Source organism: Drosophila simulans, chromosome 3L, assembly GCF_016746395.2.
Source record: "Drosophila simulans strain w501 chromosome 3L, Prin_Dsim_3.1, whole genome shotgun sequence".
Classification (NCBI taxonomy): domain Eukaryota; kingdom Metazoa; phylum Arthropoda; class Insecta; order Diptera; family Drosophilidae; genus Drosophila; species Drosophila simulans.
The window spans coordinates 17,603,356-17,626,025 of record NC_052522.2 but is presented as its reverse complement, the minus strand read 5'-3'; the positions used below and the strand labels follow the sequence as shown (position 1 = coordinate 17,626,025).

At 40.4% G+C, this 22,670-nt stretch overlaps 4 protein-coding genes across 5 annotated transcripts; 3 read left to right on the top strand and 1 right to left on the bottom strand.

Moving 5' to 3' along the window:
- Positions 1 to 1,683: 1,683 nt before the first annotated feature.
- On the top strand, positions 1,684 to 4,611 carry LOC6738533 (tetratricopeptide repeat protein 27). Its single transcript, XM_002085303.3, has 4 exons — positions 1,684 to 2,016; positions 2,076 to 2,446; positions 2,501 to 3,003; positions 3,065 to 4,611. The coding sequence occupies exons 1-4, from the start codon at positions 1,953 to 1,955 to the stop codon at positions 4,521 to 4,523; spliced, it is 2,397 nt and encodes a 798-aa protein (XP_002085339.1). The 5' UTR covers positions 1,684 to 1,952; the 3' UTR covers positions 4,524 to 4,611.
- Positions 4,600 to 6,180, bottom strand: LOC6738532 (dynein axonemal assembly factor 10). Its single transcript, XM_002085302.4, has 2 exons — positions 5,769 to 6,180; positions 4,600 to 5,712 (listed from the first exon to the last, which is right to left on the bottom strand). The coding sequence occupies exons 1-2, from the start codon at positions 6,041 to 6,043 to the stop codon at positions 4,860 to 4,862; spliced, it is 1,128 nt and encodes a 375-aa protein (XP_002085338.1). The 5' UTR covers positions 6,044 to 6,180; the 3' UTR covers positions 4,600 to 4,859.
- Positions 6,181 to 12,313: 6,133 nt separating this feature from the next.
- Positions 12,314 to 15,544, top strand: LOC6738531 (sulfate anion transporter 1). The gene is made up of 5 exons (XM_016169310.3): positions 12,314 to 12,702; positions 12,767 to 13,469; positions 13,526 to 14,269; positions 14,336 to 14,484; positions 14,555 to 15,544. The coding sequence occupies exons 1-5, from the start codon at positions 12,677 to 12,679 to the stop codon at positions 15,156 to 15,158; spliced, it is 2,226 nt and encodes a 741-aa protein (XP_016032375.1). The 5' UTR covers positions 12,314 to 12,676; the 3' UTR covers positions 15,159 to 15,544.
- Positions 15,545 to 18,506: 2,962 nt separating this feature from the next.
- LOC6738530 (CD151 antigen) lies at positions 18,507 to 22,579 on the top strand. 2 transcript variants are annotated; one of them, XM_016169312.3, is made up of 8 exons: positions 18,507 to 18,624; positions 19,259 to 19,441; positions 20,868 to 20,972; positions 21,038 to 21,124; positions 21,202 to 21,393; positions 21,612 to 21,707; positions 21,771 to 22,067; positions 22,141 to 22,579. In XM_016169312.3, exons 4-8 carry the CDS (start codon positions 21,047 to 21,049, stop codon positions 22,186 to 22,188), a joined length of 711 nt encoding a protein of 236 aa, XP_016032374.1. In that variant the 5' UTR covers positions 18,507 to 18,624; positions 19,259 to 19,441; positions 20,868 to 20,972; positions 21,038 to 21,046; the 3' UTR covers positions 22,189 to 22,579. The 2 variants fall into 2 exon arrangements, with proteins under 2 accessions (XP_016032374.1, XP_016032373.1); XM_016169311.3 differs by lacking the exon at positions 20,868 to 20,972.
- Positions 22,580 to 22,670: the final 91 nt, after the last annotated feature.

The following is a 22,670-nucleotide window of genomic DNA, read 5'->3' as shown; positions in this document are numbered from 1 at the left end:
GTGGGAGAGAGCGGAATAATCGCGCCAAAATGGCAAAATCTTTTATACTGACTACTAAGCCAAGCTCAGCAGAAAACTTTAAACTCAAAGAGATACTACATGTAAAAAGAGTATTTTTTTATAGAAGAGAAATTAAAGCTTTTTCTCTTTTGATTGCGTGGTGGAATTCAAATTTTAAATAATTTAAGAGATACACGAAAGGAAGCCGTTAAAAAAGCTTATGTCTTTTAGTTTTAAACTTAAATGGTAGACCTGTTGAGAGTAAAAAAAACAAATTTAAATAATTTTAATAAAATGCTTTGAAAATGTTTATAGGAATATATTAGTTTAGAACTTTCTTAAGCTTATTAATATAAGCGCAATTATACGTATGAAATTATAAAATCAGGAACTAATTGACGCAGGTTAGAAACCAATTAAACATAAATGTATCTTAATACATTTAGAGCTAGTTTTACTTCAAAGATACAATGATCCACAACCATTTCATATTACTGTGAGCGTTTGAAACTCAAAAATTTATCTTACATTTAAAAAATTAATAACAAAGTGTAATCTATTTTGTAGAACTAATTAAAATTCCATTAAAATAATTCAGCCGCATTAAAGACCAATTAGTTGGTAACGGGAAATACCATCCTTATCTGACCACCGGATTTGTTTGGCTATGGCAACCTTGAACTCAATCAGATTCCGTTCGACGATAAGTGTTCGCAGATAGACCCACACATTGCAATTAAATGGCACTGATACCCTTTATCGCATCTTGTGCTATTGGGTTTCGCCGGAATATACAAAGTATCTGCCAGATACGATTTCTTTTGTTTCTCCGCCGGCAACTGTACTGCGTTTTTGGGGGGGCTGTTCTCGATGCCAATGCCCCACCCGCACCACCAACCCCTCGGCAACTCAGCGCGTTCTCCGATAGCGGCGGCAATCGACGACCTTGACCGTGAAATTTAAATTTAGAAGCTACGGCGGCGGCTAAGACGTAAAAAATAAAATACCACCAAGCTTTTCGAAGCTATCTTCGCCAGTGTATTAGTCATTGTGTGTTCTGGCAATTGCAGAAAAAGCTGCGCTCTATCAACGGTAATTCCCCTGCACTCCCCCAATAATAATAAAGATTCTTCTAAAATAAATTTGGCCATTTCACGAGTTTGCTTCATGTGACTTATGTAAATATTCAAGAGAGGCGGGCAGCTATTTTGAAAAGCAATTTAATGAAACATGAACTTGCGTACTGGCGCCGTCGCGACTTGGTCAATGATGTAAATCCGTCTAATTACGTGAAATTGAGTGCAGCACTAATCGGCGCAGGGCGAATTTAGCTAACGTAGGGCTAAAAATAATGTCTGTACTTTTAATTAGCTGATTGATGAATGAGTTTGAAATTACCGCCAAGACAAAGTGTTGGTTAGCTTTGTGCAGGTCATTTGGTATTTTTAATACTGAGTGTTAATACTCTTGAAGAGTTCAAACTTCACTTGTTGAAATCGCACAAGATTTATTGCTAGTTTTTAGATTCTGCGTAATAGACATAATATAAATGCTACTATTCGACATAATATAGTCTTTCAAAGATGCAATAGACTTTTACGAATGATAGTAAAGGATTGGTTGTCAATAGAAACGATGTACTTCCCTTTAAATTTGCCGCCTTCAGTAGCGATATTTTGGATCAGCTGATTATTTGCGGAATATTCGGGAACTCCCATCACTAATAAACAATGTGCACGGTTTGAAAACATTCTAGAAACACGCTTTAAATGACTGTTAAGCAGTTAAATTAAGGTTGAATTCGTTCAAGAAAAACAGTTAAAGTACCAACCAAGTATAGTTTCTCTTATAAAGTAGAATCTTTGCCTAAGATCAAGCTGGTATTTTTAAACAAGTAAAGCACGTGGATTGTTTACCCAAAATATACAACAATTTCATCAAGAGCTTTTATAATGGTTGCCGATATATTTAGTGAACATTATATATGCAATTTCAACGATAAGGTGGCAGTTGAAGGTAGAGTATAACGATCACAATAGTTTGCTCGTAATATCTGATAACAAAACTACCTATAGATCTGCCAGCGGATGAGACACTGCGTCAATTGTGGACCCGCCAGAAACTGTGGACAATAGATGATCTCCGGAAGATCCTTCAACGCTGGCAGGAGCAAGGCAAGCCAGACTCGAAAGATGATCCCACTTCACAACTCAAGGATTTCCTGCTGCTGATCTTCGCTTTTGTTCAAAACAATTTCACTGGGCCCTTTGACAAACTGGAAGAGTACCAACAAATCCATAGTGAACTAGAGCTGGAAAAACTCGACGCACTCGAGAAACTGAAGGCCAGTGGCGAGGAACTGAATCCAAATGTCAAATCTGTAGAACTACTACTGATTGCCAGGAAAATCCTTGAGGGACTTTTAGAAAACCAACCAGAATCAAAGGTTTGTTGGCTTTAATGAAATGCAATGCTGTTTACTAATGAGCAATATACCTAGGTCCTGATTTGGTGGCGACTGCGTCTGATCTGCCTGCATCAGCATGTCCTGGATGATTTGGCGGCCTCCCTGTATGAGCAGTTTAAATCAGCAGCTGGACATCTTCAGGCTCATTTCAGTCAGTTTGAGAGCAGGGAACTGCAATCCCTGCTGCTACTGGAGTTGGCCAATGGCTACCTGCAGTTTCATCGCTCTGAAATTGCCTCCCAAATACTGGATGAACTATGCAAGCATCTCCAGGTGGAGCTGAAAGTTGAGGGTTTACTAGGAGTACGCACCAAATTCCAGCAGAAGGCCCTGCCACAGCTCTGCCTTAAGGTTGAGCATCTAAGTGAGCAGCAGCCTCTGCCTCCAGCCGTCCAAACAAATGAGACGACCAAGTTGCCCAAACTGCTTCTTTTGGAGGATGACACGAGACTGGAACGGATACGCTTTGTGGAGCTGAAGGACAACGAAGTGATGACACTTCCCAGTGTGCTCCAAGCTTTGGTGCTGTCCAAAGTGTAAGAATGGCCAATAGTCCATATTATATTTTTGATATACTTATTTCTTTCCTTTACACAGAAAGCAATTGAAACGCTCAACGCCTAAGGATCGCCTGGCGGATGAGCAACTGGAGCCGTATACACAAACCCTGCTCTACCAGGAACATGGACCATTCCAAGTCCGGCAGTCAGCCCTTCTTCTAAACTGCCTTCAGGAGTCGAATCAAAGAAGGACAGTCGAACGCAGCTGGAAACAATGCGAGGAGTGTGTCAAGCTGCTTGACACCTCCGAGGAGGAGTTATCGCTGCGATCCCGCCTCTCCTACGGTTTCGCCGCCCACTTGAGTCCCAAGTGGCAGGTGCAGTTGCAGCTTGTGGACTTGCTGCGATCCTTGGGTATGACCAAAACAGCTCTGGACATCTGTCTTCGCATACACGCCTGGCAGCAGGTGATCGAGTGCTACACGAGCCTGGAACTTCGTCACAAGGCAGCGGAGATCATCAGGCAGGAGTTAGAAAAGAAGCCAACGGCATTGCTGTACTGCCTCCTTGGCGATGCGATCGATGATCCTTCGTTCTACGAGCAGGCTTGGTTGTATTCCAAAAAGACAAGTGGAAAAGCTCAAGCCTATTGGGGCAACCACTTCTACAGGAGTGCGGACTATGCCCAAGCAATGGATCACTTCGAGATCTCTTTGGAGATCAACAACTTGCAGGAAGCGATTCTTTTGCGCTGTGGCTACTGCGCAATCCAACTGGAACGCTGGGAGCCGGCCGTTAAATATTATTTGGCTTACACCCACCTGGAACCCAATGGCTTCGAGTCCTGGAACAATCTAGCCAAGGCCTTGATTAAATTGGGTGACAAACAGCGCGCACATCGTGTTCTTGGTGAGGCCTTGAAGTGCAACTACAGCAACTGGAAGGTTTGGGAGAACTACATGCTGGTGTCCGTGGATACTTCCCACTGGGACGACGCCATGCGGGCTTACCAGCGCATGGCGGAGCTAAAGCAGCACTACCTCGATCAGGAAGTGCTCACCCGTATTGTTTACGGAGTTTCCAAGGAGGATCCCGCCGGCTCAAGTGCTTTGATCAAGAGACTCATAAAGCTGCTGGGACAGCAGAGCATTCAACATGGTAACGAGCCTCTTGTTTGGGAACTGGCCGCCTTGGTGGCCCAAACGCCACTGAAAAAGGCCGAGAAACTGGTGAAATCGTATCGTGCGTACACACCGAAGCATTTGGGCTGGGAAACCAAGTCGGAGCACGCCTTAAAAGCACTAGATCTTTGCTTAGAGGTCTGCGATCTCTCAGTGGCGGCCATCACAGAGCACATTCAAGAGGAAAGTGAGGTAATGATTACTTCTCAACTAAATTCTGCCAGACTGGCGGGCACATCTTGTCTGAATGCTTTGAAGAGGGCCATAAATGTGGATGTGCCCGCAGAACAGACTGCAAAAGTGAAGCAGCTGGAAAAGCGCATCGAAGACCTGACAAAAATTGTTCAGGAACGAATGAATGCGTCTCGATCTTAGTTATAAACTTTAAAAGGCCTATTTTAACTAGGTTTTATACTATTTTGTAATTGCATAACCAATAAAAAATGATTCCTTTTGTATTGTACATGAAATAGTTTATTGCTGATATATTTGTAAGCTAGTTTTGGTTTGTAATATAATTCAGGTCAAGCAGATTATCCGGTGTTTTTGATTTTAAAAGCTATTGCGCATTAAGGATTTATTTTTATTGTCTCGCAATAGGTGCAATGAAAATCTATTCATAAAAATATAAATCTAAGCATTTACCCATGATCCAATATCACAAGTATGAGGCATTTGTTTAATAGGTTTCATTTGATGTCCACCATCTATCTAAAAAGTGTTTAACTTGGTGGTAATTAAAACGCGCACGCTTTGATCGAATGCTCCACAGACGGCTAGGCCCAGTTTGTCCGGATGCCAGTCGAAGCAGTGAACCGGCTGAGAGCTCAAAGTGGCTGCACTAACCATGCTAAGGGCTCCAGCCACTCCCAACTTGTTTCCATCAGAGTCATCAATGACCCTCCTGTCGGGATACTCGTACTGCCAAAGGCGAATGGAGCCAGTTCCGCCGCCCGTGAGAAAGAGATCCCGGTTCTGGGGCAGATGACGAACCACCCAAACGGTGGCTTTGGGTCCGCTAATCACGCCGTTTGTTCCTACGCTGCGTCCGGCGTTGCGTTCCTCAACGTAACTAAATCCCTTGGTCGGATGTTGGGTTCTCATATCGAAGACAAGGAGACCGCCCTCCAAAGTGGTTACCGCTAGCTTGTTCATGGGTATATCCCGGCGATCGAACTCCAGGCCACAGATACCATTCTTCATGGTGGCCTCCCAGCGTACGGAAAGGGTGCGCAAATCGAATAACTTTAGATCTCCATTATCATAGCCGGCGGCAACGATGCGCTCCTCGGCGTTGTAGGTATTTCCAAAGGCCACGGCCCAGCAGTCCCGGCGGCCACTGCTGTTGTTAACGCCATCGCCCATTTGCGGCGGCGGCGACATGTCTACCACAGGAGCCTGCCCCTGGCGGATATCCCAGACTTTAACGGCGCCGTCACGACTTCCAGTAACGATTTCCGGAGCACCGCAATCGATTTGAGTGCCGCCAATCGCGTCGATGGTGTTGATGATGCCGTTGTGGGCCTTTACATTGTAGACCGGAAGGTCCGGCTGCTCCATATCGCTGCAAAGAACACATGTCAGAAAGGCTTCAAATGACTTAAGCGGGATTATGCCTACAGAACTTGCAGCCTGCCCTCGAAATCTCCGATGGCCATGTGGCGGTTCCTGAGCGAAGCTGCTCCGAAGGTGCCGCACTTGAAGGCTACCTTCTTCTCCACTGACTTTACTTTCACCAGCTTATCCTGGTTCAATTCGTAGATGTCCATGATTCCGTGCCCGTTGGCCTTGGAGCCCAGAATCACGAACTTGGCCGAAAGGGGCACCCATTTCGTATCGTACACCGTGTAGTTGAGTGACTCGTGGAGGTGCTCGATAAGCTGAGGCTTGTCCATTCCGACGATCTATTTTTCTTTCTCAACTTTATGCTAATATTCCAAAAGCGGCCGGTGAAAAGCTAAGGATTTATCAAAAACAACTTGTTTTGTTGTCATGGCTACCTCTTCCTCTTTTTCAGTGTAGCCGTACACGCGCGCCTCAAATATACCAATCAGCTGATGGAAATATACCAAATCTAATTTTGAAATAGATAAGTTATAACATCTCCACTGAAATGATATATTAAAAATAATAACTTTTAACGCTTGTAAAAAGTATATGCCATTCCTATAGTTTACATTTTGTATTCATATAAGCAAAACGTATGCTATTTACCAGAAAATGTGTGTGTACGATAGTTATACCGATAGATTACGAGGCATCGGGAACAGCTGTTAATGGTTAGCTTAAAAAGCTTTCGCCACAATGTGAGTTGAAATACTTTTTTCTTCAGTTTTACTGGGTCAGTCGGACGCGGTTTTGCTTCCGTCGCGGATTTTCCACACATTTAGTTTTTGGCGCGAGCATCTTTTTTTGGCGTTCGACCCCCCCCCAATAGCAACAACAACAACTGCAGCAACAACTTCATATATAACGACAAAGAAATACTTTTACGTGTGTCGCAAGCGACGCTTTTCGGCATTAAAAACAGAAAGAGATACTAAACGTGCGGGGTTAAATAAGCGAAAATAAATATTATTGAAATAACAAAGCAGAGCTTACAGTGTTGGCTATTAATTTGCGGCCCTTTTAGCCGGTTTTATATAAGTGATAATCGTTTTGGCAGAACAAAAAGTCGCTAAACAGTGCTCAAAGTTCAGCATATTTGCGATGCATGCGCCAGAAAAGTGTTAATCAATTTTTTATTGGCAACAAGTGATACAACAATAACAAAGGCGCTATCAAAAGTTGAAGGTGCCAACAAATCGAAAACGGCAGTATAGACGACTACAAGAACAACAACAACAGCAACAGCTGTACTCGTTGGCAACCGAATTGAGTGCCAACTAAAAATTAATGTAGTTTCCCAAAGGTAAAGGCCACAAAGATTCTTCCATTCTCGACATCTTTTTTAACATTCATTTGTATTGCCCAACATTTCCTCACTTCCGCCGTTGCCTTTCGATTTCTCTTCAATTTGGGGACAATCACGTTAATTGCGTACTTTTCAGCTTTTTCATTGGCTTTATTGTTTCTGTGGGCCCTCTCTGTTGTTTTCGGTGCACTTGCACTTGACACACACTCATAGTGTATATATATATAGTATATAAGCGTTATAGTACATCATGTATATAGTATGTTTATGTCATTCTTCCGTTTTGGCGACTTTTTGCCAACCTGTCGCGTCGCCCGTTCGGAATACCCTATACTTATTGGGATTTGTTGATAAGCCCACCGCGCTGGGGAGAACAAATAGTGAATGGAAACTAATTGGTTTTTTGGTCTGAAAAAAAATGTAAATATTATGCAACACACAAAGTGCACAATTGTAAAGGCAATTATTTCGCAAAAATTCCCCTTAATAGTCGACTTGGTCTTTTTGTAAAAATTATTGGTTATATTCATAACAGGAACCAGATTTAATACTTAAATACTTTCTATAATCTATAATTATATTTTCTTTCTGGCAAATATTAAAATGTAGCCTTTTACTTTCCCACAATGAAGCGAATAAAACTTGTGAATTACTTATCAATCAATCGGTAATTTACACAGATTATTTTTAAACATTATCACCTATACGTGAGCTGTAAAGATTGCCAATAGTCGGTTGCCTTGAGCTCAAGATTAAAACCACCTGTTTTGGATTTAGGATTGAAGTTTTCGCAGCTAATAGCACACAATATTTGCAATAAGAATCTATAGTAATAAATAGGGAAACTGAGGGATTAATGATAGCACTCATATTGTGCCGGGAAATATCACATATCGCGTGCCTATATTTAACTTGCATTTGCGGAAGTATACGCGCACACAGAAGCTTATATATGAATGAAATGTTTAAGCATATTATTTATTTTCACAACTAATGTGTTTTAAAAATCTCTGTATTTTTAATAAATTCATTCTGGAAATAAATATTACAGCACCGAGTTATCTCATCATTTTTGATCAATCAACGATGTTTCAATTGATTTCATTTGGTTTGTTTCCACTGCGTTGTCCGAAGTTCGTGCGTGCGCACAGTAGGGAAAATTGAAAATGTTGCAGCCCCAATTCTTCCCCCTACTCCCCCCCTCCCTCCGCCACACAGAAATAAATAAATGCCGCACAATCGAAATCTAAACAAAGACATATAAAAAATCTGCCAACTGCCGCACCAGCACTTCTACAGAAGCTAAACAAGGGAAACTCAAAGTCCAAACGATGAACATGAATGCAATTCATATCCAACGGAAGCTAAACATAATCAAGGGAAATGTGTAGCACTCATTGTTTTTGCAGTTCTGTGGTCAAATCGATGAAGAAACTGGAACTGGACTCCGCCAGCAAGGGTTAATCTGCCGATAAGGGCGCGGCACATGCATAAATGCCCTATATAGTTTAATATCCAACCCCAAAGGCAACCAGTTTATAGCGTATTGAGCTCTGACTTTACTGGTATATTACACAGCGAATTACTGCGGATTAATTCCCTTGATATTATATATATTTGAAAAAGAATCTTAAATATGCAGTTCAACTTTCGCAAGTCAATTTCTTTACTCATAAGTATGGCGTCAAATTGAATATTAAAAATTTTAAAAAATTCTTATCTTCAATGCAAAGAGTTATCATAACTAAAACAAATCGTAAACTACTTTCATAAGGAGTTTAATATGTTTTTTATATGTTGCATGTTATTTTATCTGTGACCTTAAATTCCAAAGAGTTATCAAAATGTATACAAAAGGGGTCACTAAATGTCAAATTGTTTTATGATGAACATGATAAAACAACAGCGCATGTCTACGCTTTCTATCAATTTATTTTGGGCTTAATGAAAGTGACTCACTTTTTTACTTGTGAAATATTTTGTTGGACAAACATAATTTTTTGGCTGAATGAATCAGGCAAATCACTTGCTATATACATATGTACATAGATAAATATTGCCACGATTATTTAGTACTCTACCATCTTTCTATAAATAAAGACTGAGTTCATAAACCAGTGCTTACCTTTTATATTATTTCTATAAAAAATAAAGGTAATACAAATGCTCGCGTGCTCCGTAAATTTTCTCCAAATCCCAGGCAAATATTTTGCCAAGAAATGCCCGTTTATGTACTTCAACGTCAGTTTTATCACATTAAGTAGACAGCATCAGCTGAATGTGGAAAACGGAGACCCCGAATCTGATCCGAATCTTAGTATTTGCCTCAGTTTTCTCCATTACCCAGAACAAAGAAGTCGCTGCAAGTACGTCAGCAAAAGTCACGACGGATCAATCAACATGATTGAAGTACGTATCTCCGATCCACCGATTTTATTACCCTAAGTTCGTTTCAAAATTGTCTGCGTTATCTGTGACATTCGCTTTGCCCACTTACGCAATCAATATTTTGATATCAAACGCACTGCATATGGTGCCCACAAAAGTGGGATCGCTAAAGCAAACTGTAACTATTTCATGGCCATTAGTTGCTGATAAGACGCGGGTCAATATATCGACAAGCACCTGTGTGCTGGAATCCCCCTAAATTTATATAGCAAAACATAACGAGTTAAGCACTTTCAGCTGCAGTAGTATGAGTATTTTCAATTAATTTTGAACTCGACCTTTCGTAACTTGGAAACGAAAAGCCCTAAAAGCCAACACTGAGGTCTTACTTAAAAAATGTGAAATGCTTAAATCCAGTTTTAACAACTGTCATTTCTTCAAAACAGACTTAAAATTAAAACGGTTGACAAATTAAGCTTAAAAATACCGTCTGTATATAACATTATACGTATGTACAACTTAATATTGCGCACCGCAACATATTCAATTGTTTTCCGATTAAAAGTTAATATTTAGGAACTTTTTATAAATGAACAAACATGTTTTAGTCGGCTGAATAGGGGTTTTTGTGACTGTGCCGAGGTTAAAACATTGATTACCGAGGCTGATGGAAGTGCTCGTGTTGCTGATAAGCCGCGTGGACACTTTCGATAAGAATTCAGCAGCGATTTTGCCCAGGCGCTTGTATTTACTACACTATTCCAGTTATATATATCTATATATAAGACATCTTCCTTCCCTTCGGCTCCCTTTTGAGCTAATCTCGCTGTGGTCATGTGCGTTTGGGCCCATTGCATAAGCCATTTGGATTGGGCCAATTGTGGAATACCGTTTTTTGCACACCGTTTCCACAGTAACCGCTTCGTTGGTAGAACTAATGAGGTCCCTCGCCATTGCCGGCAGTACAACAATGAACCAGGGGCATCACAATTAAACCGGATTGTAGGTGTTTGTTCTATATATAATAAGCTCGTTTTTATGGGAATAAACGTGTTAGTCATTACTTTTGAAAATCGAGCGAAAAGAGAGAGAAATAAACAATTACCGCCGATTTGGCAATTCCAGTTGTGGAACATAAACTGATTTTGCTAAATCAAACCGTAACGAAATCCACAATAAAAATAATACTTTTTTTCATTATATTGTTTAAGCATATATAAATTTATAAAGAAAGTCTGGTAGATGACGAATGAGTTGGTTTATTTTTAAGAGTATAATCTGTGTGAGACTCAATTCACATGCCTTAATTTAAAATGCAAATGCAATTGAGGCAGTTGATCTCGGTAGGCCAGTGATCTTTTGATCCACTGATCGATTCCAGATACTTAGCATATAACTGGCGATACTTTTGGTTTTTCAATCACCTTGCAAATCGTTGAACTTGACATTGACGGCAAGGTTTTTCAGCAGATCGCGACTGAAAAACTGGGGAAGTTTTATATCTGTGATGCAAGTGGCGTTGCCGAACACAGCTTTCAAAATATATTTTTTGTCGTATTTGTTGTTATGTCTGGCTGCCACTTTGTAGATCCGGTTTATGAAGTTGTTTACTTTGGTTTATGGAGTGCCTTTTTGTGGTCACTTAGCAGGAATTGTGTCAGTTGGCAACGGGGCTTTAAAGAGTGGAATTATAAGTAATAGCGGGTGTGCAACTCTTCATTTGTAATGACTAATGTCGTTTTGATTCTATTATTAAATGATATTTTATTGTAATGTATTTCATTAACCATTACGACTACATAAACTTTAGATCTTTATAATTAAATTGAGTAAATACCTTAACAACCTAGTACAATCCAACTTTTTGTAACCGAGTTTGCTTCCAGCTTTTAAGTTATTCCACTAAGTCCCCTATTTGCTCGTCATAAACCCTCTATTTGATATTTGTTGGTTCTAACTTAGACGTTGGTCATAAAAGTTATCTACCATGAACCGATTATTATAGGTGATTATGGTTTGAGCCAATGGAACGAATGACAAAACGCGTAAAATGCCCTCTACTGTTATCCCCTTTATCACAGGTGTATGTTACTTTATTGAGCACTTAGCAAGTGGCTTTCGCCAGACTGTAATTGATGATGAACATCTCTAGGAAATACGTCAACGGTGGGCACTTGTCAACGTTGCGTATGCGTAATAATGGCCGATAGCGAAAACTTCTTCAGGGAATTCAACTGATTTTGACAAACACTTGCGGTCACCCAGAGAACAAATGTTGATCAAATCATTAAACCAATTAGCATTTGGTACGAAATCACGATTCATTGTATCCAAAAATGTCCACGAATTCGGGGATATTGTTATAAATTATCGTACGATGATGATAGATGCCTCAGTCGTGTGTCGAGTTTGTTAAGGTTAGTAGCTTGGGAGCCCGTTGTTCTGTGATCGAAAGTGATGATAATCGGTTGCGGTTGGTCGATGTTATCTAACAGGTGTTGCAAAATACGCGATTCAGTGTTTAAGATAATAAGCTACAAGTGGATTGCCGAAAAATTTTCCGTTTCCTATCTCTTTTCTTGAAAGTATCAATGGTGATAAGAAAACAAATTAAGACAAGTACTTAAAAATCTTTAGAGCTTTAAGAAAGTAATTGCTCTCAGATAAGATGAATTGAAAAATACAAGTTGATTTATTCCCCAAACGTACTTCACTAAGTTTCTTTCCTTTTAAAACGGACATTGCACTGCCTGAAAGAAATTGATTTTGTTAAACTTCATATGAAGCACATAATTATAATGTCTATTAACAATCTGGATTCGAATTTTTGGCATACTAAAAATTCTATCATTCTTCTTTTCAGAAACCGAAACACCATCTTCAAACCCTGCCCAAAGGAGCTTGGAAGCGATTAAAAGACTTACACGATCGCCAGAAAAGACGACGCTACTTACCAATAGACAACAATTTCCAAGATTCACATATCAACAACGAATCTGGCACCCTATTAGTACCCATTGGCTATACCGAAGAGGTTCCATCAAACAAAGCCACTGGAACAATACCCAAGAGACCCAAAGACGCTTATCCGAATCCAAGTTGCCCAGTTTCAAGCTTCAGGCAGTTGCAATTCCAACGCGACCTACGCATTCATCCCTTTACAGACACCAATGTGGAACGCGGGAGGAACCCAAAAGACATAGAAGTAGTGGAAGATATAGCCAAAATGCCTAGTGATAAAGAGAGTCCAGAGTGAGTAATATAAAAGTGATATTTTGTTCGCTTTTAGAGATACTTACGTCCTTCCTTATTGCAGAACCAAGCCACTGAACAATAACAATTCAAATGGAAACGGTGGCAGTGTACCAAGCAAGCCAAAGATCCAGCCAAAATATAGCATTCACCGGGATGTGCTGACCCATGAGGTGGTGATAAAGCAAACAGGATATGCGGCCAGGGACAAGAGCATACCCTCCTCGCTTCGAAACTGCTGGCAGAGCTGGAACTTCTTTGCACTCTTCACCGGCGTGATTCCCATTCTGCAATGGCTACCCCAGTATTCACCCAGGAGAGATCTTCCTGGCGATATAATCGCCGGCTTCACCGTCGCCATCATGAACATACCTCACGGCATGGCTTATGGCATTTTGGCGGGAGTTTCAGCTGGAAATGGTCTCTATATGGCCGTGTTTCCGGTGCTGGCCTACATGTTCCTGGGGACCTCGAAGCATATCTCCATCGGCACCTTTGCGGTAGCCAGCATGATGACGGCAAAGGTGGTGGATACGTATGCCAACGTAGATGACCACCATCATATATTGCCTGATGCCTTCGGTTTGCAATCGAATGGAACAGCGACTGCGTCCCCACTCCTGCTATTAAATTCCTCAGGGGTTGCGGATTCTGTCTCCTCAACCACTATATTACCTTTTCAGCTTTTAAATTCTACTCTAAATGCGGATCCCATTACTAAAATAGAGGTGGCGACCTCTTTGGCACTTACTGTGGGAATTGTAAACGTAAGTTGTCTTTTAAAGAGGTTTGCCTTGAAGATTTATATTTAATTCTTCCTCAGCTCCTAATGGCTTTTCTAAGACTGGGAACCCTGTCATCCCTTTTGAGCGAACCTCTGGTGAATGGATTCACCACTGCTGCAGCGTGTCACGTGGTTACCGCCCAGCTAAAGGATGTGCTGGGCATCTCAGTACCGCGTCACAAAGGTGCATTCAAGATCATATACACCGTTATTGACGTGATCAAGGGAGTGCCACAAACGAATCTTGTGAACTTTGGCTTTTGTATGGCTGTGATTGCGTTCATGATGATCTGCAATGAGATCTTGAAGCCGCGACTGAGTAAAAAATGTCGCTTTCCCCTGCCAGCGGAGCTGATCATGGTGATCGGTGGCACATTGATCTCCAAATGGTTCAACCTGTATGTCGATTACAACGTGAATCCAGTGGGAAAAATACCTAGTGGCTTACCGGAGCCCGTTTTGCCGCGCTTGGATCTTGTACCAAAGGTGGCCGTAGATTCAATTGCCATTGCTATCGTCACCTACTCCATAATCATGTCCATGGGCCTAACGTTCGCTAAGAAGCACGGATATGAGGTCAGGCCAAATCAGGAGCTGTTCGCGATGGGCATTGGAAACATGGTTGGCGGCTGCTTCTCCTGCATTCCCATGGCGTGCTCTCTGTCAAGATCGGTGATCCAGGATCAGACTGGTGGTGTTTCACAGATAGCTTCATTGGTCTCCGCCTCGCTCGTGGTGGTCACCCTCATGTGGATCGGCCCTTTTTTCAGCAGTTTGCCAAGGGTGAGTCTTATACTTTGCATAATTATTGTTCAACTTTTATTTATTCATTCATTCCCAATTATTCAGTGCGTTCTGGCTGGCGTGATTATAGTGGCACTGAAGCCGATGTTTATGCAGGCCAAGGAATTGAAAAAGTTCTCCAAGCAGGGCAAGTTGGAAATGTTCACATGGATATCTACCTTCCTCTGCGTCGTTATCATCGATATTGATATTGGGTGTGTTTGATATTTAATTTTGAATTTTCCACTTGAAACCAACAATAATATGTTTATCATTCTTTTGCAGTCTTTTGATTGGCATCTGCATCTCCTTGTTGGCTCTGTATATCAAGGGACTGAAGCCGTACTCCTGCCTTTTGGGCTATATGCCAGAGGCCCCAGGCATCTATATGGATCTCAACCAGCACCGAAACGCCATGCAGGTTCCCGAAGTCCGCATCTTCCGCTACAGTGGATCGCTAAACTTTGCCACCAGCCTGTTTTTCCGGCGTGCTCTGTACGAGGCCGTGGGCCTGGACAAGATTCCTCCAACGAAAGTTAGCAGCAGCAATAGCAATAGTCCCAGCAAGGGCAGCAAATCGAGTTATTCCCCAGTATCGCAGAACGGAGGAAAGGCAATCAATGGCAAGTTAGAAGAGACGTCAGGTGCGTTCAAGGTGCTCGTCCTGGATTTCTCCATGCTCGGACACATAGATGTGGCGGGATGTCGCACCCTGACGGATCTCAGCAAGGAGCTGAAGGTGCGAGGAGCTCGTTTGTTGTTGGCTAGCCCCGTAGATCGGGTGTACGATACCCTGGTGCATAGTATGGCCCTCAGCGAAGGACCTTTTGAGATCTTCCCCACCCTGCACGATTGTGTGGAATATGCCAATGCCTGTCGAACAGCGTGAGAGGGTAACCCTGCCCCAGACACCCCAGTTAACTGGGGAAGAGAGCCAAACCACGTTTTGTGATATGTCCAAGTGATAGCTTGTGAATCGTAGCATCAAAACCCCTTCCTAGTTGCTAAAGTCTATTTTAAACTGAATAGAAACAATGTCGCCGTCTACAATCAAGCAGAATAGGCTAAGTTTGTTTAAGTGCCTCCAAAATATTGATTTTTGTACTTAAAGCATACACAGCCCACCAGTCAGGCAACCGAAGAACTTCAATCGATCAATGAAGTGCATTGATTTAGTGCAATTTGTACCAAAATGAACAATTCAAACACACACAACTAGTACGTAAGGTTGATATGTATGGAGATGTATAAACTGTACATAAACATTTAAATGAATTTGTTGCATTTATTCTGGTGTGGATTTTAAGCGGGTCGGATTCGAACTTCTAGTACATTTATGAAGCCTACCTTTAGGGTTTCTCAACAAAATCACTATCGAATGTATTTAATTTCCGTACAAAGTGGTGCATATAAAGTTAGCCAAGTTTGAATACCGGAAATCCTGTACCAATCATTGGATGTTCTAATTCTATTTAGAACAGAATTTAGAACAGGGACGGTGTTTTGTTACATTTTTCAAACTTTACAGGTGCCGCCACAAAATATTTAAAAACAAATTTAATATGTAGAAACTTAAAAGTGACATGTAGCCATAATTAATATTGAACATGAAGGAAAAGGATTAAAATATAATATGCGCTTAAAGTTACTAAACTGTTCTTTAAAACTATTAATTGTGTGTGGATTATTAATTTGAGTCGGTGATTTTCTTAAAGAGAGTCTCGTGTAAATATTTGGAAATTGAAAATTTGAAACGAAAACATGCTCAGGACTTTCGTCGAACCGTTTTCTGGGCAAAATAAATACTATACTATATAATAAATGATTCATATATTTATGTACTTAGGATTCATGAGATTGCCATATTGGTCGGAAATGCCTGACCTGATCCGGCAGACATTATATTCAGCATTTGGCTGACACATCGCCACGTACAATCACTGGAGCTGACACCGACCAATTAGCGGGCACATGACTAAACTCAGATGTATGTTTTGGCTATTTGTTTGCCGAATATCTGTGTGTTTTCGTGGGAGGAGGTGGAACATGCCCTAAGCGATGGCCAAAAGGGAATACAATTGTACCAACTGATTAGCCATTTAATGACTTTGGCCCGAGGCCACAGAATGCACTTGGAGTTTGTTTGGACTTGTGTAGCGCTTGGGAAAAACTACATGACTTGAGTTGGTCAAGATCTGGGATTCAGTTGCGTTTTGCGGTTGTCCACCAAAATAAATGCCAGCCCTCAAGTTCGAATTTTGGAAGGTCACTTTGCGTGAAAATGTTGTTTATGGCGATTCATTTTAATTCAGAATTTTCTGTAAAATAGTACAAAGGAATACTCCTCTAAGCTAAAATAAATTCTGTATCATTAACTCTTGATAACCTTTCAACTTTCGCAATGCATTATTCACGAGCACACCACATTCCCATAGATTCATTAATTTATTAATGGAATATGCAAATTATTGAGTGATTGAGATAGCTTTTATACCGAGATCAGTAAGTAGAGTTATAGCAGCTATGATAAGTCATGTGAGAATCAAAAATATTGAAAATGTTTTTCAATGTTTCACCTTAGTTTGCATCTGATGATGTATGATGTATGTATGTATGTATGTTGCTGTGTTAACTTAGTTGTATGCGCAGTTCGGTTAACATTTTAATTATATCTTCCACTAGCAGTATTCATTTGCTTGCCTCCCCAATTTTTGACTCACTCCAATCAGTTAAAGTGCCACAATTTAACGCTTCTGACGCTTGTCACCTTCGCCGAGCTCAACGAGGCTTTCAACTCGCTCACACTAATCGGATCTCAGTAAGTGTATGTTCATAGGCGAAATTGACTGGCTTAAAATTAAGAATTCCCCATAATATTAATGGTTCTTGGCCACTTGAGAAAGAAAAACTGAGCACTAGTCGCTAACTTCCATTTCGGAGCAATATTTTATGACGAGGCACACGAGTGGACGAGTGTGTGGAAATGGATTTTATGGCATCTATAAAACGCAAAAGGTTCCCACAGCGAGTTTATAAGATGCAAAATCAACAGGCAGAGTAATTGTATTTCTTTTTTTTATGATTTATTTTTATTTTTGCCATGCAACTAACACATTGCATGGTGATTACGGGGACGTGGCGGGTGGTTGTTGTTAACACGGCCATAAAAGTGCTAAACAAGACAACAATTTGAGCGCTTTTCAACCGTGCTGTGGAGTGTAAGTAGGGAGGGTGAGCTATTCGTCTATTGGCAGCCAACTTTCTGACCTTAGCTTGGAAATTGCTTACAAAATTACTCAGCTCAGCCAAAACTATTTGTTCGACTAACAAGAAAATTAAGCTGTTAATTGCCAAAGGTTGTCCTTCGGAATTAGTAGTAGTAGTAGTACTGATAATAAGTATATTGTCCTTGTGCTCTCTTGGAACCCTAAGCCCTTGAAATCAAGAAAGAAAGCTAGCCTCGACAATGCTTTATTTATTTTCTTATATTTTCATATAAATTTCTATATTTCTACATATGTAGTACAGAAGATAAATTCGGATCACATTTAAACCGATCCGGCCCGTTTCAACTGATAAAAATAAGATTTTTGAGAAAGTTCCATGCTTTAAAACTAAGATTCTAGAATGTGAGGAATGGAACGGACAAACGAAGTTGTCTAATCAATACTCGTATAATGAATATACATATGGTTGCAAATGGAGGCAAATGTTCCAACTTAAGAAAGAAAACACTCATTACAAATAATCCGTGTTCGAGAAGTATTTGAACTTGAACTGTTATAACAACAATGTAACCAATTCGGATATATTTATTTGCCGCCAAAGTCACTGATCCGTACATTGCCATGTGCAGACCGAAAACTAAAACAAATATCAAATATCGCTTGCTTATCAATATTTATATTTTGCAATTGCCCGAAATAAAACAAAGGTGCTGGCTGTGGAAGAGACGGATCATATTTTGTTTGCTCAACGCATTTTCACATGCCGACTCCGCAAAGGGAAGGGGGTGAAAAGAAGCCGAAAAATAGATGAATAAATAAGAGAGAAGCACGAAAACATTCAGAAGTATTTGCGGTTTGTAAGCGAGTAGAGGAGACTCCCCATCTTCCTCGCACCTGCAGTGCTAAGCCTCCGAAAACAGGGGCTCAAGTCGGAATTGTTGTAATTTCGAGAGCGAGAGACGGGGACCAGAAAAAGACAACGGAGCTCTTTGTGAGCGAAACTAATAAAAAACCGATCGCCCCGACTGTTCCCACAACCAGTTCCAAGCGAGCTCTCGAGCGGTATAGTCGTCGCCGTACCACATATAACACCATCGTATCATAGCTCCCCGGATCCACTCAATCCCTGTAAGGCGAGCTCCACAACGAGACTTAGGTCCATGAGACATCAAGTGAATCGTATAGTTTTATCCCCACGAAATATCCCAATAGTACAGTGATAACTCCGCTAAGGATAATGCTGCCTTGACCAACGTGACGTAACTTGAAAATGTTAAAAGCAAGACGGCAAAAAAAAAAGTTGTTTGCCATGGGAGAACTGCAATTGACAATAACAGCAACAACAATCGAATAAAAACTCAATAACAATTATCAACTGCGAGTGACGCTCAAAACAAATGCAAGAAACCTGTATTAAAAAAAGTTTCATAAAAATTCGAGAGCAAATATTAACGAATATGGCATAAATTGATATATGCGTATGTAAAGTTTGCGAGCTCTTTCCATCTGAATGAAGTAAAGCAAAGCAGTTAAGAGAAACGAAAAATTTTAAAAACAAGCAAACAAATCTTGTCAATAATATTTAGTCATATAATAACGGACATAACACTAAAACAAGTGAATAAAAGCGACCGAAAAAGTGAATGAACGCGTATTCACCAAAAAGTTGTTTATAAATAAAAGTGAAATCAGAAACTCTTCTACTTCTTACCGCCAAAATGTTAATTAAAAGGGTTAAAATAATTTCCTTCTTTTTTTATAGCCACTCCCAAAGTTTCTGTGCATTCAAGTGCAACTAAAATTAGTAGCCGTTTCTTTTGTTTTGCTTTGTGTTTTTTGCAAAACAACAATTTGAAGGCAATTTACATACACGAAGCTGAGAAAGAAAACCGCCAAAATTGGTTACCTAACGAAAACTTCGTTTGTGCTACGGGACGGCAAACTTGTAAGTGAATTTTCTTATTAGATAATATTTCATTTGTTTTAATTAATCATAATATATACAGTTTCATACAGAAATCCTTCAATTGGGACCATTTTCCTATATCCATTCGTATATTTTCAAGCATCGAGTGTAAACATATAGTATATATTGTATATTTATAGCCTCCACCGATTCTGCTCACTAACTTTTAAGCTTACATCAGCTACAAATAAAGATTACACATGACTTAGTAAAGCTATTATACCTAGGTTAACAGATAGATAATAGCGGATGGAAGGAGCATAAAAGAGTGAGCTCAAAGTTTAGTGGATAGAACTTAATGATGATTTTCAAAGTTTTCCATGAGTGACAGGACCTGGAATCCGAGCTTTAAGTGATCTATTACCATGTGTAGCACGTACAGCCGAACAATTACCATAAACTTAATTGGTCTCAGCTTACAAGCAGCAGATATAGTGATTCGCTCCGCCTCCAACGCCAGATCATTAATGGCGACTTTCGGATGACTTACTGTCATCTCAGGCACGATTCGCGCAACATGATAACGCCGAATGAAAAATAGTGAATATTCAGACAGTGTGAGAACATTTTTTTAATAGCCCCGCCAATTAACTGGCGAACTCGAATTTGAATTTGGAGAATAATGCTCGAAATGAGATGTCGTTTACCAGCTAGTTGGGAGGAGGGGTACGCGACTGTTCAGCCTGCAATTACTTTTAATTAGCATTTAGAACATCGCACTGCGCCAAGATGAATCAGAGCTGGGGCGGCACTCGCGTAGGTAAACCACTACAATTAGCTGACAAATTTTCGGTCAGGCTATTACTTTGATTTATTTGTTTTGATCGCTACAACTTCAACGGGGGGAATTCGGCTCGGCGAACCCTTGAAGTGGGCCTAATGCGACGTAAGTAAGTTTTTAGAGCCGTAACTGACAAAATCCACAATACGTTGGCAGCCACCGCCGATAATGAACGCTTGTCTAGGCGCATTGCGTTGGCAGCTTCGCTGCGCAGTCGCAGTTCCCAAAAAGTGGGTCATGGTTAAGCGTACTTCGGTCGCTTCGCGGTTCGGACCCGGCTTAGAAACAGCGAACAGTCGGCCGAAACCACAGCTGCGCATGCGCATGCGCACCACTCGCCAAGCCAATAGATAGATAGCCAGCCAATATAGTGGAGTGAATCTTACGCGGAAGAAACTTGTTAAAAAGTCCATTCTGGAGATTACATCACATTGGAATAGAAAGTAGGCCAAAAATAGTAACATTGAAATCGGAATGATGAGTTTATTAACTTGGTTTAATAATAAGACATAGGGATGTGATTGAATGACCTCACAAAGTATAACAAATTTATACTTAGTTTTAAGTACTTTAACTAAATTAAAGCTAAGTGTGATATTATTCTTATTTGTCTTTACCGTATAGAGTTGTATCGCCATCAAGAACCTCTGCATCTCATCCTACCCCAAATTCCCTGCATTATTCTCCTCGCATCAATTTCCTCTGGGTGCTCTTCACCTGTAAACAAAAGTAAACAATGTGAAATCTATTTAACCCATTGAATTGGTTAATTTATATGTATTATCCTTTCAAAGGAAGACGATATGGGCTTCAGTTCGCGAATGGACTGCTGCGGGCAGTTCGTCAAGTACAGTCTTTTCATAGCCAACTTTGTGATATTCGTGAGTATCTATAAGTCTCTTAAATTAAAAATCAATTGTAAATAAATAAATTATACTAAATTATGTGTATATTCCAGGTGGGTGGAGCCATTGTGTTTTGTCTCACCCTGTGGACTCTGGTGGATCGCAGTTTCGTCAATGAGCTGCTCGGTACGAATCTTTTCTCGGGTGCTGTCTACGTCCTGCTGGTTACATCGATTATCATTTGCCTGGTGTCCTTTTTGGGTTGTGTTGGAGCTGGAAAAGAAGTCAAATGCCTCCTCCTAACAGTAAGTAAACACCAAACAATTAAATCAAAAATGTTATTTTATTAAATAATTAATATTAATAATCATTTTTGTAGTAATCATATCTGTATTGACATATTTATTTACCACCTAAATAAATTATCATTTTAATGTAATCTTCTAAAAGTTGTCAGTTTCTTCTTTTCTATGAAGCAAACACCATTTAGCTAAAAAATTAACCACTCGTTTCCCCTGTTTAGTATTTCATAATAGTGGCCCTAGTTTTCGTCACCATGCTAATTGGCGGTGTCTTGGGTTACGTGTTCCGCGAACGAGTTCAGCAGACCATGCGGCAGGTGAGGCAAATCCATCGATAACAACACGTGGGTGGCACATTAACCCTTACCAATATGCCATAGGAAATGCGATCTACGATGGCCCTATACGGAAGCAGGAGGGAGATCACGCAGGCCTGGGATTTGACCCAGGAGCGACTACAGTGCTGCGGAGTGGATACGTGGCACGACTGGAATAGGTACGGACCAGTGCCCGAGTCCTGCTGCCAGGAGCTTTTCGGTGGCCAGCGCAAGGAGTGCACCATCTTCCCGACCATTACCAATCTGTACAACCAGGGATGCCTCTATGTTACGACCAACTTCATCAGGGATCACGCGGCGGTTATTGGAGGTACATCCATAGCGGTGGCCATACTGATGGTAAGTGAAAGCCTTTCTTCGGTAGCAAAATTATTATATTATAAATACTCAATTTTATTTTGTTTATTTTTAGATCTTTGGCATGATATTCTCCTGTCTACTATTCAATATGATCGAATAGCGCCAACGAGGAGGGAAATCCCATGGTCACGCAGGAAACTCAGATACCAAGGTTCACAGTCCGGAAGAAACCCATTTTTAAACTTACTTCGCTGGAGTTAAATTAAGAGTATTATCCGAGTGTATGATTGTATTATGCTTGTATTATGTATTGTATGTATATACGTGTTTAGATACGCATAACTAGTGAGTATTAAACTTAGTAGGGATTCTATTGTTATTATCTGTTGCATAAATTTGTATTATTTTTATGAAGTTTTGTAAATTTCGTCTTAAGCCACCGTTATCAACAAACCATTACAATTGCTAGTTTTAAGTGAGCTTTTCAATTCTTTATAGAGAATTTAGATGTCTGTCCATTGTTGTTTCCAATAAAATTAGTTAAAACCAAACCACTTCGGTAATGTTTATATATTAATATTTTTATTTGAAACCCACCTTTAGCTCATTAAACGATAGGTTGTGATATGAACTCAAAAAAAA